At 59.6% G+C, this 16,783-nt stretch overlaps 2 protein-coding genes across 6 annotated transcripts; both read left to right on the top strand.

Moving 5' to 3' along the window:
* The first annotated feature begins 4 nt into the window (after positions 1-4).
* IFI30 (IFI30 lysosomal thiol reductase) lies at positions 5-10,639 on the top strand. Of its 4 annotated transcripts, XM_073324595.1 has the most exons (9): positions 5-88; positions 880-1,019; positions 2,043-2,177; positions 4,970-5,152; positions 5,376-5,450; positions 6,274-6,369; positions 6,971-7,123; positions 8,971-9,039; positions 9,449-10,639. In XM_073324595.1, the coding sequence occupies exons 2-9, from the start codon at positions 948-950 to the stop codon at positions 9,500-9,502; spliced, it is 837 nt and encodes a 278-aa protein (XP_073180696.1). In that variant the 5' UTR covers positions 5-88; positions 880-947; the 3' UTR covers positions 9,503-10,639. The 4 variants fall into 4 exon arrangements, with proteins under 4 accessions (XP_073180696.1, XP_073180697.1, XP_073180693.1 ...); XM_073324596.1 differs by lacking the exon at positions 880-1,019 and having other exon boundaries at positions 18-88; XM_073324592.1 differs by lacking the exon at positions 5-88 and having other exon boundaries at positions 840-1,019.
* Positions 10,640-12,552: 1,913 nt separating this feature from the next.
* On the top strand, positions 12,553-16,569 carry MPV17L2 (MPV17 mitochondrial inner membrane protein like 2). 2 transcript variants are annotated; one of them, XM_073323678.1, is made up of 6 exons: positions 12,553-12,619; positions 13,608-13,842; positions 14,644-14,814; positions 15,553-15,629; positions 15,713-15,841; positions 15,978-16,569. In XM_073323678.1, exons 2-6 carry the CDS (start codon positions 13,656-13,658, stop codon positions 16,056-16,058), a joined length of 645 nt encoding a protein of 214 aa, XP_073179779.1. In that variant the 5' UTR covers positions 12,553-12,619; positions 13,608-13,655; the 3' UTR covers positions 16,059-16,569. The 2 variants fall into 2 exon arrangements, with proteins under 2 accessions (XP_073179779.1, XP_073179780.1); XM_073323679.1 differs by having other exon boundaries at positions 12,610-12,659.
* Positions 16,570-16,783: the final 214 nt, after the last annotated feature.

The raw sequence follows: 16,783 nt of genomic DNA, 5'->3' as shown, positions 1-16,783 counted from the left end.
TCTGCCTTTTCCCCAGAGGGTTAAATTATCTCGCTGGGGAGCTCTGGAGCAGGAGCCGGCTGGTTATCTGTGCTGCAGAGAACAGCAGGTAAAACTGGGCCCCGTGTGGGAGTTCTCCACCGCTCACGCTCTGGCAGGCAGCACCCACCGCCTCTGCAGGGCTCCAGGTGCCTCTGGCAGGGAGAGGCCTGTCCAGTTGTTTAGAAGGTGTCAATTGCCAGACAAAGACCCTCCCACCAGGGTCCAACTGCGCTGCTCCAGGCCTGCCCACAGGAGGCTGCAGTGCATGGGGGACCCATGGAGGGAGCATGTGACCCCAGTAAGACGTGACTCTGGGCCCCCATGGCAGTGGAAAGCTCTCTTGCCCAGCCAGCTTGTGATGGGGTGGATTTCCCATCGCGTCCAAGAGAAAGTCACTGAATCTCATGCGCATTAGGCCCTGGATCCCTAACTGGGGGCTGCTGGTGTCCCAGGCTCTCCCTACTGAGCAGGGGGAGATGTGGACCCCGGGGAGACAAGCTTGTGACAAGCTGACCCCCTGACAGGGCAGGAAGTGGCCATATGTTGTTTTTCCCTAGAAAAGGGAAGTTCCTCAAATCTCTCACATCAGTGTGGCCAGCAGATTTTTGTGCCATGGGAAGTAGCCAGCACTTCTGGGACTTGGTGTCCTCGGGCACTGTTCAGGGTAATGCAGGGGGATAGGGGCTGTTGGCTCAGCGTGGGGGTCATGTGTAGAAGTCTCCCCATGGCCATTGGGGACAGTAGCTTGTAGCATTTTATCTATGGAACCGGCCGTGGGAATGCCACAGGGTGTCCTATGTTCACCCCAGCATAGACCTGCACCCAGGGCTTGCATGGTGCTTTCCACTCTTCCCTCAGCAACTGCTGGCCACCCGCCCGCCTGGGGGCTGGACAAGTCGCACAGGGAGCCTGTGGCCAGGGTGCCAATGCAAGCTGTTCTGCCCAGGCAACATCCTGAGCCTCTCGACTTCTCACCAGTTCAAAAGGGCCTCCCCCAGGTAATGCCCAAGGCCATTGCCCTGGCGTGCCAGTCGGAGCAGCAGGGCTGTGGTGTGACCTGCCAGCAGCCAGGAGGCCATGCGTGGCGCTCGCTCAGTGTCTGCTGGGGCCCAAGGAATGGTGTGTGCGCAGACGTGGTGGAGCAGGCAGCCAGTGGGGAGGGCTGGGGAGGGCGCTGTGCATGTGTAGCCCCTTGTCCCTCATCTAATTGGGAGGGGTTGAGCCTATGGCTGTGCAGACCCCTCTCCTGCCAGCCTGCCCCCAATGTGAAGCAGGGGGGGCTGAGAGCCTCCGGGGCACTAATTCCCTGAGCTGCCTCTGAGCCTGCCTGCCCCACGGCACCTGGGAAGCAGCCTTGGCTCTGGGGGCAGCAAGGGGCCCTTTCCCCAGGGGGTGGGTTACAGGCCGATTCACCCTCCTGTGCAAATAAATCCCCCATTGAACTGCTGGGAAGGGAGCAGGCCCCAGCCCAGCCCTGGGAGCCTCCTGGTCTCCGTGCGTTCCAGGGGGACTGCTGCTGATTTCAACAGGCACAATGGGGGCCAGGCAGCTCCGAGCAATGCTGCCCTGGGACAGAGGGAGACCCTCTCTCTCGGTCTCCGCAGCGCCACTGTCCTGTCCTGCCAGCCTGCTGCCTTCACCTCCATCCCACCGCTGCCTCACCTGTTCCCCCTTGTCCTGCATGTAGACTGTGAGCCCCTTTGGGAGGTTGTACAGCACCTAGCACCCTGACCCCTCCCCGGGGTTTGGGGGTGTTACCCCCATACAGTGAAAGGTGTGTGCAGGAGGTGGTCAGTGCACGGCTCGTTCCGTCCCACTGTCCCCTGCCCCCTCTCTGGTGCCCAGATGTGATTGCTGTTCCGGGTGTCAGCAGGGGCTGAGCTGGAAGGTGGGGCAGGCACAGGAGGAGGAAGAACAGGCCGAGTTGGGCGGGCAGGCAGGCAGGCAGCTGAAGGCGGGACCAGAGAGCGTTGAAAGTCCCAGCTCCTTCCCCAGCTCTACTCACTCTGGCTCCCCTCCAGGCTGATCGCACCATGAGCCGCTGGCTGCTGGCTGCCCTGGCCCTCTGGGCTGTGAGCGGTGGGGACTCCCTGCCAGCCTGTAACTACCCGCCCAGGCTCTTGTGCAGCTCCTGGAAGATTGCCATGGCCTGCCAGGTAAGGGGGACGACTCAGGGCAGCCTGTCCTTGGGGAGCTCCAAGCAGGAGCTGGGGAGCTGGCATCTCGCCCTGCTCTGTCCTGTGGGTTTGGCAGCAGCTGCTTCCTCTCTGGTCTTGGGAAAGCGGAGAACCTGCCTGGTCCTTTCACAACAAGGCTGAGCTGAGCTTCCCCCTCAGTGACCCTGACCGCAGAGAAACCGGCTCAGACCCCTGGAGACTCGGGGGGAGTACATGTACTCACTGATACTCCAACACCAGTGTTGCCTACGGGCCCCCTGTGAGACACAGCAAATCCCTTCCCATCCCTTGTCCCCTCGCTTTCGCAGGGGCAAGGCTGGGTAAAAGGCAGACAGTGCTGACTCCTTCCCCCTGGGGCTGGGGCCTTGCAACCCACTCAGCAGGCACCCAGCCTGCCCCGAGCAGACTCGCAGGCCACAAGCCCCTGGGCTCCTGGCTGTGGATGTGTCCATAAGAGGAGGCGTTCCTCGGGCGCTGTGGGGAAGGGAGAGAGGTTTGCCTCTAGGGGCTAGCCCCCCTCAGCTCTCCACTGCAGCAGCAGCAGCCCTATCCCCATGAGCTTCAGGATAGGGGCAGAGCTGGGAAAAATAAGCACAAGGCGGAGAAAGAACCCCCCACTCCCCCAGCCTGAGTTCCTGCCTGCCCAGCGTAGAATTTGTCCATCACCCCAATATCTAGGCACCAGGATCCAAGCTCTTAATTGTAATCTCCTGTGCCTCACTGGGAGCAGCGCAGACAACGCTGTGCCTCCCCCCCCCCCCCCCGCCCCCACAGGGGTTGTACATGGGACCCAGCAAGCGTCTGGTTCCTGCTCTTTACCCTATGATCCAGGGGTAGCAGTGCCCAGTGCCAGTGACTGCCTGTGGCCGTGGCCCCAGGCCTAAAGGGGCAGCACGCTGCAGCGCCTGGATCCTGAGCTCTTCATGGTGCTGAACAGCCTCCTAGCTCCGGCTAACTCCCCACACCTCCCTGTTCCTTAGTCACCCCCTGAGCCGAGCCCAGGCCTTCAGCGCTGGCAGAAGCCTCAGGCTGGGGGAGCCCCGCCATTCGGACCCTGCGCCTCGCCTGGTGGCTCAGAGCTGCCCCTGGCCTCCCTGACGTGGGCAGGCTCAGGAGAGAGCCTGCAGGGCAGGGGGAAGCTGGCCCCTGTCCCTGGCTCAAGAGGGAGCCAGCTGGGGCCCTGGTCCATTTGCCATCCCCATGGGAGAGCTGCGCTGCCGTGCAGCTCCTGACCTCCGTCCCCGCACCCTTGCCACGGCCCAGCCTGCTCTGCCCTCACCCCATCCAGCTGTGTGGGGGTATTGGTGATACTTCTGCTTTTTCTGCCGCTCTGAGCACAGCAGCCATTAATAACCCTCCCATGACGGAGCGGGAGCGGGGCCTGAAGCTGCACAACCACTGCGTGGGCTTCAGAGTGCGGGGCTCAGAAACTGGCAGCCCTGACCAGACGCTACTCCAAACTCTCAGCTTCAGTCCACCCCGCGGGCCCGGCCTGGCGACAGGAGCCCGAGCCCCGGGGGTCTGTCCCCGCGGGCCCGGCCTGGCGACAGGAGCCTGAGCCCCGGGGGTCTGTCCCCATTCGGGTGACCAGACAGCAAGTGTAAAAAATCAGTGGTGGGGGGTTATAGGCACCTATATATGACAAAGTTCTGAATATCGGGACTGTGCCTATAAAATCAGGACATCTGGTCACCTAGTCCCCATGGACCCCACAGGCGCAGCCTGGTGATGGGAGATAGAGCCCTGGCCGGGGTCTGTCCCCATGGGCCCCACAGGCCTGGCCTAGCAACGTGAGCCAGAGCCCCAGGGTCTGTCCCCATAGGTCCAGCCTGGCGATGGGAGCCAGAGCCAGAGCCCTGAGCTCTGGCCCCATGGGCCCCGCAGGCCCGGCCTGCCAACGGGAGCCAGGCTCTGCTGCGTGTGTTGCTTACAGGCTTGTCTGCTAATGCCCCAGTTGCTGGGTTGGATTCTGCCCATTGAACAGAAGCCAGAACTGGGTCTGATGGGACGTTGAAGCAGGAGAGAGTCTAGGGGCCCGGATGTGCACTCGGAACCAGAAGGAAAAAAGCCCTTGAGTGCTCTGGACCTGGATGTTTCCCCCACCCCCCAATCCCTCCGTGGGGTGTGGACTCATTTCGCTAAGCGTTTGAAGTGCACGTTTGAACCAAGTGGATTGAGAAAATCCCCTTGGAAAGCCCCAGCAGCTGTTTGGTGTGTGGCAGGCTCGGCTGCAGCTCCCCAGAAAGCCCCACTGAAAGCCCCGGCATCCTGTTTCACTTCCCTTCTGGCCTGGATTCTTGGGGAGGGCTGGCAGGTCTCCCAGCTGTTTCCTCTAAAATACAAATGAGCTGGGCTGGAGGCAGAGCACAGTCCTAGGACAGGGACCCTCCGTGCACCTGTCGGCACCAGCTCACTTGGTTGCTATTTAAACACGACTCCGGGTGGCACCCCCATCCTGTCCGTCAAGCGCCTCTGGGGAAGGGACTTTGTCCCCAGGCCCCTTGCTGGCTGTTGCATAAACGGGTTGAGCAGAGCAGCTGCTGCAGCACCCTGGTGGCTCCCAGCAGGGTCAGGTTTCTCCTCCACATGCCCCAAGAGGCTCATGACTCCCTTGTGCACGCCCGGTTTGCCTGTGACCGAGCCGGAACCAGAGCTCAGGATGGCCGGGTCCCAGCTCGCTCTTTGGGGCAATGGGGTCTGTGCCAGTCCTGGTTCTGCCGGTCCCAACCCTGCTGCTCATCCCCGCTCCCCGTATCTTTCACTGCCCGCAGGTGGAGAAGCAATGCACCAACTTCTACCGCCGCCCCCAGGCAGCCGACCCTGTGTCGCTGAGCCTGTATTACGAGAGCCTGTGCCCGGCCTGCCGCGGCTTCCTGGTCACCCAGCTCTTCCCCACCTGGGTGATGCTCAGTGACATCATGAACATCACACTGGTGCCGTACGGAAATGCCCAGGTAAGCGGCAGAGTCTCTGGCTGCAGAGGGGGGGGGAAGGGCCCTGCACCCCAGTTTGAGCCAAGGGTAGGGACTGCATGACTGTTCTGTCCCCATAGCCTGGTCTTCCCTCCCCCCACTGCCCTGATCCTGGCAGGGCGTGTGGGGCACACGCTATGGGGCGAGGGGGAAGTGTGGGGGAGGGGTAGTGTTATCTTAGGCTCTGACTCGGTTTCCTTTGCAGGAGAAGAACGTCAGCGGGAAGTGGCAGTTCGAATGCCAGCATGGCGAACCAGAGTGCAAGGGGAACATGATTGAGGTGGGGCTGGCCCCAGGCATGGCATTAGGATTGAGGGGGGGGGGGTGTGCTGTCGGTGGAATGTGCAGGACAGCGGGATGGAAGGAAACAGTGGCTCCTGGTTAGGTGATGGGACCCCCCACACTCCGCCCCACCCCTGTGTCACTGAGCCAGGGGCGACTTGGACTCACTAGCTGTGCTTGGAGTGGGGGAGGAGGGGGCAGGGCTCCCTCGTCCCTGGCCCGGAGGTGGGGCCCATGGTGAGAGCCGCAAGGGCTCTGCTATGGGACTAGCCTGGGGTGGAATTAGGCCCTGTCCCACGTGTGGCCTCAGCACAGTCACCATGTGACACTCGAGTTGCTGAGTTTCACATCCTTGCTGGCACAAGGGAAGGAGCAAGGAGGCCCCTGGCCCCACAGGGCAGAGTCCAGGAACCACTCAGGCAGCTGTGCTGGCATCGGGAGCCAGACCCAGGTGTGATCTATGGGGGTGAGCCAGGACATCTCGGGGTGAACATCAGAGAGCAGCAACACCTTCCCCGGGGCCTTCCACAGATAGCGGATTCGGGGGGGTTGCCCCTCAGCTGCCTCATTATAGGCCTCTCAGCATCATCCCACCTTGGGGAAAGGACTCCATAGGACTCTCCCAGTTGACAGTGAAGTGTGGGGCTCCCCCTGCAGCCATTCCTCTCTCCCTAGGAGGAGAAGCTGGTCATGTTAGGCTCTGCCAGCTGGAGAACCCCCGGGGCACAGCCTCTCTGGGCTCTTCAGACAGGGCTTCTGCTCCTGGGTATGTTCCCGCTGGGCTCAGGGCACTAACACTGTGGCTTGCCCTGCTCTTCCAGACCTGCCTGATGTACCAGCTGAAGGACTTTGATCAGTCTTTCCCTGTGATCTTCTGCATGGAATCGGCGGGCTCTGTGGTCGAGAATCTTGCAGCTGTATGTTGGCAGTGCTGGGCGGGCCCAGAGCTATAAAACTCCGTTGGTTCAATCAAGTCCTGGGGGGAGCTGCCTCAGCCAGCTGGTCTCTGCACCCACCCCACAGTAACCCCCCTTCCACTTGCCCCTTGTTTCCCTGCCCAGGTCCAATCAAGTGTCTTGACCCAACGCCCAGAAGGGCTGGCATTTCCTGCCAATCTGTGCCTGGTGGGACATCCGGCCTTGGCCATTTGCAGCTTAGTGACAAGGACAAGGCCATGTCCATTTCTTGCCACGCCTCAGCCATCCCATGTGGACTGCGAGGACGCTTTCCCCTCCGTGCTGCCACCAGGCACCTGCCCTCACTCCAGAGGTGCTCTGCAGGAGTGAGGCCCAGGTGGCAGGTGAACTGGGACATGCTCTGGAGACTCTAGCATTATGCAGGCAGTCACGGGGGTTGCCCCTGGGACTGGCTGAGTCCCATGGCCCGTTGTGCTTCCAGCCTGCACTATGAGTTAATGAGTTCAGAACAGATAAGAGCCCCTGGCCTCAGCCTTCCTATGTGGTGGGGAGTTGGGTAACCAGCTCTCTGCACTGGTTCTGACTACTCCTCTCCTCGCAGTGCCTGCAGGTCTATGCCCCAACTACCCAGCTGGCTGAGATCACGGCCTGCGTGACAGGAGATCTGGGGAACAAGCTGATGCACCACAATGCTCAACTGACAGATGCCCTCAACCCACCCCATAACTACGTGCCATGGATCCTCGTCAATGGGGTAGGAGACATGGTGCCTTGTGGCCTTCCTGCTGAAATGCTGGCAGGGCCCATGGGCATTGCCACACAGTGAATCAGTGGGCAGCAACCAGAGCCAGAAGTTCAGTGCAGCGTCCATGTGCTGCAGATAATAGACGTGCATGGGAAGCACGGGCTAGAACCTGGGACCTTCAGCTCCAAAACCCAGGCCTATTGCCCTTGAGAACACTGAGGCAGGGCAGTCGGTGGGTCTCGTAGCCAGAGGGTCAGTCTCTTGCAGTCCCACACAGAGCTAGGTGTTACAGCATGGGAGCACCAGCCACCTAGCATGTGAAATACGGGGGGGCGTCCCAAAGCACATGCCTGTTAATGCTATGGAGCCCATGCACCTGGTATCTAGCTCTGGTAGGTGACTTGAGTGCAATGCATTGTGGGATTTGGGAAGAATGAACGGCTCTCAGAAGCACCCACAGAGCCTGTCTTTGTGGTGAAGCGAAGGGTGAAAGTTGTTGCAGAGTTTTTGAGGAAATGCTTTATCTCAGCAGCCAGGCCCTGCCGCTGCATGAGCCTCATCTGGCTGCCCTTGGTTGCCCTGCAGTGAAGACAAAGGGGCAGGAAACATAGGGGCATTGCCAACAGATCAAGGGATGTGATCGTTCCCCTCTATTCGATCTGGAGTACTGTGTCCAGTTTTAGGCCCCACACTACAAGAAGGATGTGGATAAATTGGAAAGAGTCCAGCGGAGGGCAACAAAAATGATTAGAGGACTGGAACACATGACTTATGAGGAGAGGCTGAGGGAAGTTTAGTCTGCGGAAGAGAAGAATGAGGGGGGATTTGATAGCTGCTTTCAACTACCTGAAAGGGGATTCCAAAGAGGATGGATCTCAGTGGTAGCAGATGACAGAATGAGGAGTAATGGTCTCAAGTTGCAGTGGAGAAGGTTTAGGCTGGATATTAGGAAAAACTTTTTCACTAGGAGGGTGGAGAAACACTGGAATGCGTTACCTAGGGAGGTGTTGGAATCTCCTTCCTTAGATATTTTTAAGGTCAGGCTTGACAAAGCCCTGGCTGGGATGATTTAGTTGGGGATTGGTCCTGCTTTGAGCAGGGGGTTGGACTAGATGACCTCCTGAGGTCCCTTCCAACCCTGATATTCTATGATTCTATGAACATCCACTTGCTTTGGGGTGAATCTGCTCAGGAAACTGAATCCAAGGGACTGGCTCCAGCCAGGTGCAGTGTGAGCTCCCTGCATGCAGTTCTGCTGTGTCCCCTTGAGCCCGTCCTGCTTGAGGCGTGGCACTCCCCTGCCTGACACCACGTCGCGTCACTTACACCTGGGCCACGTGGGGGCCTGATGCTGCTGTTCTGCTCAGGTGACACATTGTACCCACTTGGCCCAGGTGTGACCGATGTCCCCCATGGGTGCAATGATTTGGGCCTTGGGCCGCAAGGGGATTTCACACTGACTTTCCCTGGCGGGCTGCATGTTCTGTACCCGAGCCATAGCCCCCAAGAGGCTGCGCTGTGCTCAGACACAAGCCCTGGTTTTGTGCTGACAAGAAACACACCCATTCTGCAGCTGCTCAAACAGGGACCCCGGTGAATGCTGAGGGCACCATGCAGGTAGCGACTGACGCAGTCAGGTAGCACCATCCGATCTCACTCCATCTCGTCCTGTGCGTCCGGAGCAAAGCGCTGCAGAGCTGTCGCTTGTGTTCCAGGCAGCAGCCCTAGCAAAAGGCATGTCTAGATTCCTGGAGGAATTACTGAGCACCTGCCTGCCTTCTCCAGCCAGAGGCTGAGCCCTGGAATGGGCTTGTCCAGTTGCTGACACCGATTTGTCCTCTCTCTCTCCTGCTCAGAAACACACAGACGCTCTCCAGGAGCGAGCGCAGAGTGCTCTGTTCAAGATGGTTTGTGAGATGTACACGGTGAGTGGACCCTGGCAATGCATGAAACCCTGTGTGGGCAGCTGTTCCCAGTGCACCACGCTCACAGCGCCCTGCTCCCCAGGCTCTGGGCAATGAGCTGCAGTAGCACCTTGGCCAGCTCATGCCCAAAGGATGCCCACTAGCCAGATTCGGGGACGCCCCTCTACTGGTGGAACTGCTGGAATAGCTGTTGTCCTGCCTGCCCAAAGAACAAGCAGCTCGAGCCTGCCTGCCTCCCTGGCAGGGTGCCCGCTGGGGCTAAAGGCCAGGGCCGGCTGGGAGGGGAGCAAGGCAAGGGCAGGGGCCGAGGCTTAGTGCTCCAGCAATGCGACTGCAGCCATTTCCTCTCTACGCCCCTCCCGGTGTCTGGAATGTCGTGAGGGTCCCTGACTGATCTGTGTCTTTGCAGGGTGAAAAGCCAGATGCCTGCAAAGACGGGGGGGCTGAGTCCCAGTTCCTCTGAAGACCCAGTCTCTCTGCCTGAATTAACCCCCAGCCTAGGGCAGCTCCCTGCACCCCAGCTCCTGGCCTTGCAATTGGGGTGACCAGACAGCCAGAGGCAGCAGGGGATGTCTTTTTGCCTGGTATGATGTCAGCTCTGGGCTCATGCCCAGTAAACTCTGCTGCAGGTGGGGGCAGTTCAGTTGTGAGGGGGGGTTGATGGGAGAAAAGGCACAAGATGGTTTGAATTTGGACATGGGAATTCGAAGCATCTCTTCACGCAGGGTGTCTAGCACCAGGAGCTGTGCTAGGGAGAGCCCAGCCTTGTAATCAGGAAGAGCAGCAGCAGGAGCCCTGCAGAGGTCAGGGAGCAGCACCAGCTGGAGAGTCGATTAAAAGAGCAGGTTCTGCTGGAGAGAGGCATCTTGTCACCCTGACTCCAGTAGGCAGCCTGGCTCAGCAGCTGGGCAGCATGGGCCTGGAAGGGCTTCCAGATATCTCGGCCAGTGTGTGTCGAATACACCGTATTGAAAGCGCAGGAGCAACTATCCACATCAGGGAACTCCCTGACCCCCTCGGCTCTTCCCTCTCCAGATCTGTCGAGATGACATAAGGGAGGGTACATTCCGGCTCACTCTCCGAGGAGGTGCCCCATCCCTGGGCTGGAACCTGCGTCTCTCACAGCAGACAGTCCAAACCAGGAATGGGGCCCCACACCTGCCCTGCTTTGCCCCAGCCTTGGGCACCAGCAAGACTGGCTGAAGATCTTGCTTTATGCTGCGCAGCTTGCTGGGTGCTGTGACCAGAGGGGGACAAGCCTTAAGCACAGCAAATCTTGGGGGACACGCTACATTTGCTTTGCTGATTTGGTGCCTGACACCTGACCCTTTGCCCGTACTGATGCCTTATGTGAACTAGCTCCACCGGCCCCTCCAAATGCCGACATCTCCATGTCCTCTACCCACTGGCCCCTCCAGGAAATGGTTCTGTGTCGCTAAGCCCCATCCTCCTTCCACGCAAACAGACCAGTGCCTTACCCTCCCAAGCCTGATGTACACTCCCTTCTACTTGCTCTAATTGTGTTGATGTCACAAATGCAGATTTTTGGGACTCAGGGTAGGAATGCCCTTCCTGCAAATGAATCTACTGAGTAACTGCCTGGCCTAGTTCTCTCTCATTTTGGGTCTCTCCTGCGTCTAGCCCTGAGCCCAGGATGGGGTGGGGTGGGAGGAGGGGTGAGGGGCAAGGCTGGTGTGGGGATGTTGGTGCCATGTCTACACTGGGGAAATGTAACAGTCCCTCTGGTGCAGCTGCTCTCACTTCACCCACTGGGTAGGGATGGCACCTTGCTCACGGTTATCTCAAACATGGGCATTAGCTTTCAGCTAAAGAGGGGCTCTTGGACGCTCCTCCCCTGGGGAGATGCTCTTCTCTGTGCCATAGCCAAACAGTGCTGTAGGAAGCCTGGACCAAATTGGGGGGAGGGGTAGAGACCTAGCTCTGGGGGCCAGATGCCTTCTCTGTGCCTTGGGGAACTTCCACTGGACTGAGCTCAGGAAACGCTCAGTGTATTTAAGTGTTGTCACGAGTTCCCTGTGGTTTTACTGCAGTAGCCTTGCATTTGCCTAACCCCTGATGTGGTAGCTGCTGAGCCCAGTCCTGGCAGCAGGGGCCCATGGCCTTCTACGGGGCTCTTTGCAAGGTCTTGCAAACTGCAGTTAAGCTGCTGACAGGCTGAGGCCCTTGCACTGCCCAGCTTAGCTGGGAGGATCACCAGGACAGAGGGGATGTCCTTCACCTCCTGAGCGGGACCCACGGGTACCCCTTTGGCTCCTTGCTTCCCCATCCAGGGCCACAGGAGGGGAAGTGAGAAGTGTTCCAGAGGGGGTGGCCGGGAGGAGAAGGCACTCGGCAACCCAGGAAACGGTTACAAGAGGGCAACTCAAATGGCACAGCCTGGAAGGAAAAGCTGAGCACTTCTTGGTGACTCCAAAGCACCCGCTGAACCGCATGGTCAGGTGCCTTGCCTGGCTGGGTGTGGGCACAGGGCCCACGGGATGGGCTGCTTGGGTGGGAAGAAGCGCAATCTCTTCTGCAGTGCGGTGATGTCCTGTGACCGCCCTTGGCGGGGCGAAGCTGACTCCCTCGCAGACGGCCTGGTGTGCACCCAACCAGCCGCATGGGCAGGCCGTGAGCCCACGGGCACCAGAACGCTCAACAGCAGCTGCCCAGGCTCCGCGCCCTGCTGGGCTGGGGGCCCCTAGCACCCCTGTCTGAGCGCAGTGGAGGGGGAGTGGGCGGGGAGGGGGCGGAGCCAGGAGGGGTCACAGAGCTCCTTGGGGAGCGAGGGGGGGCAGGAGCCGGGACAGGGGGGTCACAGAGCCCCTGGGGGAGCGAGGGGGGTCAGGAGCTGGGAGTGGGGGGGTCACAGAGCCCCTGGGGGAGCAGAGGGGGGCAGGAGCCAGGAGGGGAGGTCACAGAGCCCCTGGGGGGGCAGGAGCAGGGACGGGGGGGGTCACAGAGCCCCTGGGGGACCCGGGGGGTGCAGGAGCCGGGAGGGGAAGTCACAGAGCTCCTGGGGGGGGCAGGAGCCGGGAGGGGGGGTCACAGAGCCCCTGGGGGGGCCAGGAGCCGGGACGGGGGGTCACAGAGCTCCTGGGGGAGCGGGGGGGCCAGGAGCCGGGAGGGGGGGTCACAGAGCCCCTGGGGGAGCGGGGGGGCCAGGAGCCGGGAGGGGGGGTCACAGAGCCCCTGGGGGGGGCAGGAGCCGGGAGGGGGGGTCACAGAGCCCCTGGGGGAGCGGGGAGGCCAGGAGCCGGGAGGGGGGAGCAGGAGCCGGGACGGGGGGGTCACAGAGCCCCTGGGGGGGGCAGGAGCCGGGACGGGGGGCGGCCGAGAGCCCAGTTGCGCCGCCAGGCCCGGTACCGTCCCCGTGCTCGGCGCTGCCCGGCGGCTGCTCCGGCGCCGGTGCCACAGGCGGGAAATGGCGGGAAGCGGGGGGGCGGGGCGGGGGGGGCCGTTAGGGTTACCGGCCGCGGGCCCAGGGCACTTCCGCCTCGGCCGCCGGGCCCCGGAAGCGGAAGGCGCAGCGCCGTCACGTGACGGGGCGCGGGGCGCGGCGGGAGCCGGCAGGAGCGAGGTGCTGAGCGGAGCCGACCCAGGAGACGGGACCCTCCGGGGTCAGGGGGCGGGGGCGGGGGCGGGGGCGTCCAGGGCCCTGAGGTGGGGCGGGGGCGGGGGGGCGTCCAGGGCCCTGAGGCGGAGGCGGGGCCGCGGGAGCCGCCCGGATCCGGCTTTGAGCGACCCGCCCCCCCCCGCGGCGCCCCCCCCCCCCCCGCGGTGCTGCCTTTTGCCCCGCGACTCCCCGCCCGGGCTGCACTCCGCACCTGGTGGAAATGGAGACGTTTCACACACCGGGGGGAGGGGCGGGGGGTACAGGACACGTGGGGGCGGCATGGGGCTGTGAGGGGAGGGGCTGTGGGGGAGGGGCACGGGACACTTGTGGCAGGAGGGGGCCACGGGGCTGTGGGGAGAGGGGTACAGGACACTTGGGAGGGGCCATGGGGCTGTTGGGGGAGGGGCACGGGACACTTGAGGCAGGAGGGGGCCACGGGGCTGTGGGGAGAGGGGTACAGGACACTTGGGAGGGGCCATGGGGCTGTTGGGGGAGGGGCACGGGACACTTGAGGCAGGAGGGGGCCACGGGGCTGTGGGGAGAGGGGTACAGGACACTTGTGGGGGAGGCTGTGAGGGGAGGGGCTATGGGGGAGGGGCACGGGACACTTGTGGCAGGAGGGGGCCACGGGGCTGTGGGGAGAGGGGTACAGGACACTTGTGGGGGGAGGGCCTGTGGCGAGGAGGGGGAGACGCACTTCGGGCTGAAGGGGGCGTCCCAAGGCCTGTGTGGCCCTGCAGGCTGGCGCTCTGGGGTGCAGAGCGGGCGACGGGTGGGGCCCGGCAGATCAGGGGAGCCCCCCGCCCCGGGGTTCGTGTGGAGCTGGGTGCAGGGACTCGTGGTGGGCGTGTGGGGCACAGAGCTGGGGACGAGCAGGCCAGGCTGCCCAGGGCAATGGCAGCGGTTTGGCGCAGTGCCAAGCACCCCGACGTTTTGTTTCGCTTTGGCGCAGGCACAGCTGGTGCAACCTGGTTGCTGAGGGTTTGTTGCTGAGCAAAGGATGCTGGCCCGTGGCAGACAGATGTTCGTTGGCTTCTCGGGGTATTGGAAGCCTTTTTTCAGAGGCCGGTTGCTCCTGGTTACAAACACTCTGAGCTGCGGGGCTCTCCTGGCGACTGGCGACACCGTCCAGCAGACGTGGCAAATGAGGAAGGACCCGGAGCGGAAGCGGGAGCTGGGCCGCACAGGTGTGTTTGCTGTGTGCTTGTTTGACAGCCAGCTGTTGTGCCACAGGAGGGGTGGGCACATACCACTCACAGGGCTCTAGTGTCTCCCTCTGCCTCCGGAAAGGACCCACCAGCTGCCTCTGATCCATTTAAATGAAATGAGGGGCATCTTCATGCCTGGCTCTGCCCAGCCTGAGAGTTCTCCTGCTGTTTGGCCTGTATTGCCAGCAGCATTGGGTGGGAGTAGGGGGCTGGAAACAGCATGTGGGGGTCTACTCTGTTATTTATTATGTGTATTGTGGTAGCGAAGGGGCTCCACTCTGCTGGGTAAAGCCGCATACACATAGCAAGTGAGAATGTCTGCCCTGAAGAGGTCACAGCCAGACAGAAAAGGAAGATGGGCACCGAGGCCCAGAGAGGATGAGGTGAGTTCCCCAGCATTGCTTAGTAGTGGTAGATCTGGGGATCATACCTACTCTCTGCCTAGTGCTTATTAGGTCAGTCTTCCTTCTGTGCGTGAACCGTGGCAGCTGTCTGTCATCTGCTGGGGCCAAACTTCCCAACAACATCCGACCCTTGGGGAACTGCTGCGGTTTTAACCATTCTGTTTTTAAGGCCATTTTTGCAGGGAGTCAAAGCAACATTCAGAATATTCTAGACTGAAATCTGCCATCATCTCCATGCGTCTCTGTGTCCTTGTGTGAGGCAGGGTACATGCACCTTTTGTAAAGGGACAGATATTCTTACAGAGCTGTGTCAATAATGCATGATGGCATTGTGCTGGGCATTTGTATTTATTAATAAGGTGGCATTTTGTTGCAGTTCGGATGTTTGCTATTGGCTGCAGCATGGGCCCGTTAGTGCATTACTGGTATCTCTGGTTAGACAGAGCATTTCCTGCAAGTGGATTAAAAGGAATTAAAATTGTCCTGAAGAAAGTCTTCATTGACCAGATAGTAGCATCTCCGGCCTTTGGAATCTGGTATTTTCTGGGTAAAACTTTTAATATCACTTTCTCATGTAAATGTTACTAATAGACTATTCAAACATGTGCCCTCTCCAACAGTCATCAGTCGGGGAGCATTGAAACCCTTCTGCACCAAGCAGGCCTGCTCCTTCCCCCTGAAGTGTTTCCCTGCCTTGGCTGGGGAGTGGGTGTAGTGCCCAGGCTCTATTCCAACATGTGCATTAAGCAGCTGCATTTGCAATGACTCAGAGAGCTCACTCTCCTCCAGCCAGTCCTGTTTTCCCGTTTGCTGGGGCATGGGGGGGTTGTACTGCCCCATGGAGCTGAGAGGGAGAACAGAGCCCTTGGGAGGCATGTTCTGTCCTGATAAACACAGAGAGCTCACAGCAGGTATGGGTTAGTGGCTGCCATACTAGATGAAAGCACGGCCACTGCCTTTTCTCCCTGCCTTACTAAGCTCCCCATATAGCTGAGCCAGCAAAGTCCCTGGCCTGCTGAGACTAAAGATCACACTCCCTGGCTCAATGACAGGTTTCAGAGTAACAGCCGTGTTAGTCTGTATTTGCAAAAAGAAAAGGAGTACTTGTGGCACCTTAGAGACTAACCAATTTATTTGAGCATGAGCTTTCGTGAGCTACAGCTCACTTCATCGGTTGCTACAACTTTCGGGATGACCACTAGGGGACAGGAACAAAGGTACACTAGTAAAGCAGGGGGCCAGGGCTGCTCGCTCACTCACCGGCAACCAATTGTGCCTTGCACAGGGATGGGGTTACTGGAGGGGCAGAGGCTGGAGGAAAGCTGGGACGAGCTCAGAGAGAAGTTCTGGGAATTTTACAAGGTATGGCTGCTCCGAATCCCTGATAGCTTCCCTGCCCCCTCAGCCTTTTCTCCCCTTTCTTAATACTTGATTCTCTTTCCCAGGCAGACTGGTGCATCTGGCCAGCAGCTCAGGTGATTAACTTCCTGTTCCTTCCTCCCAAGTATCGGGTGATATATGTGAACGTGTTGACCTTGGGCTGGGACACATACCTTTCCTATCTCAAACACAGGGTCAGTATTACCCAGACAGGCCATTGCAGGCTGCTGTCAGCTCCCCAGCCACTAACCCCTTGTGCTGGAGCCTTTGCTGCTCCAACAAACATTTAATGAATCATGGTTCAGTCAATTTCTTCTCTTGCGTCTGTAGCACAAGCAGCCACTCGGTGCTGAGGCTGAGCTGAAGAGCAGTACTCAGCCCCACCGCACTGGGGTGAAAACTGTGGGCTGACAAGCTGTTTGCAAGGATGGCTGCTCTGTTTCCATCTGTTCCTGGGGGAGGGAGCTGGCTCCCATGCAGACCAGAAAAAATAGCTTGATCAAGTGAACAAAATGCTTCCTGGAGACAAATCACTACCGTTGTCATGTGGCTGACCTATCCTGATGGGTGTGGAAGAGAAACATGAGGGGGTCTCTCTCTGAGTTAGCATTTAACTCGCTAGCCGCAAACCCAGTGACTTTTTAAAACGAAGAATCATGTGTCAACAGGCTGCCTAATATAACTAAGTTTCTTATTCTTCCACTGACTTCTGCGGAAGTGGGGCAGGTGCTGCACATTACTGTTTTGCACCTGAAACCAAGGTGCCAGGCATCCCTAAGTGAGCCAAGATCCTTAAAATAATCCCATGACTTGGAACCAACTTAATTTATTCTCACTGTGTCTGAAAACTGTATTTTGCTAGAAACCGTGATGTACCAAAATGTCACTTAAAAAAATAATTAAATGAGACCTTAATTATGTAGCTTGTCTTTTGAAACAGTAACTGTGTCCCACAGTGGGAATTTAAAGCTCACCCGTTGGGAAGGGGGGTGGGGAGGCTACTCACTTAAAACTAGAACCATGGGATTGGTGAATGTTAATTAAGAAACCAGATATTTGGTCTTCCTTGCAGCCAGGTTGAGTGTCTGAAAACACTGATCTAAGCTTGGCCTCAGCAAGGCAATCAGACGCCTCAG

Source organism: Lepidochelys kempii, chromosome 25 (assembly GCF_965140265.1).
Source record: "Lepidochelys kempii isolate rLepKem1 chromosome 25, rLepKem1.hap2, whole genome shotgun sequence".
NCBI classification, from domain to species: domain Eukaryota; kingdom Metazoa; phylum Chordata; order Testudines; family Cheloniidae; genus Lepidochelys; species Lepidochelys kempii.
Note: the sequence above shows the minus strand (reverse complement) of the source record. Positions and strands in the feature narration are given on the sequence as shown.

Coding starts and splice junctions, on each gene's coding strand:
- MPV17L2 (XM_073323678.1), top strand. CDS start 13,656: ATGCTGGCCCGTGGCAGACAGATGTTCGTTGGCTTCTCGGGGTATTGG. Junction 13,843..14,643: donor GCGGGAGCTGGGCCGCACAG/GTGTGTTTGCTG, acceptor ATTTTGTTGCAG/TTCGGATGTTTGCTATTGGC. Junction 15,842..15,977: donor TTTCCTATCTCAAACACAGG/GTCAGTATTACC, acceptor TTGCGTCTGTAG/CACAAGCAGCCACTCGGTGC.
- IFI30 (XM_073324592.1), top strand. CDS start 855: ATGGTGCTTTCCACTCTTCCCTCAGCAACTGCTGGCCACCCGCCCGCC. Junction 1,020..2,042: donor TTCAAAAGGGCCTCCCCCAG/GTAATGCCCAAG, acceptor GCTCCCCTCCAG/GCTGATCGCACCATGAGCCG. Junction 5,451..6,273: donor GCAAGGGGAACATGATTGAG/GTGGGGCTGGCC, acceptor CTGCTCTTCCAG/ACCTGCCTGATGTACCAGCT.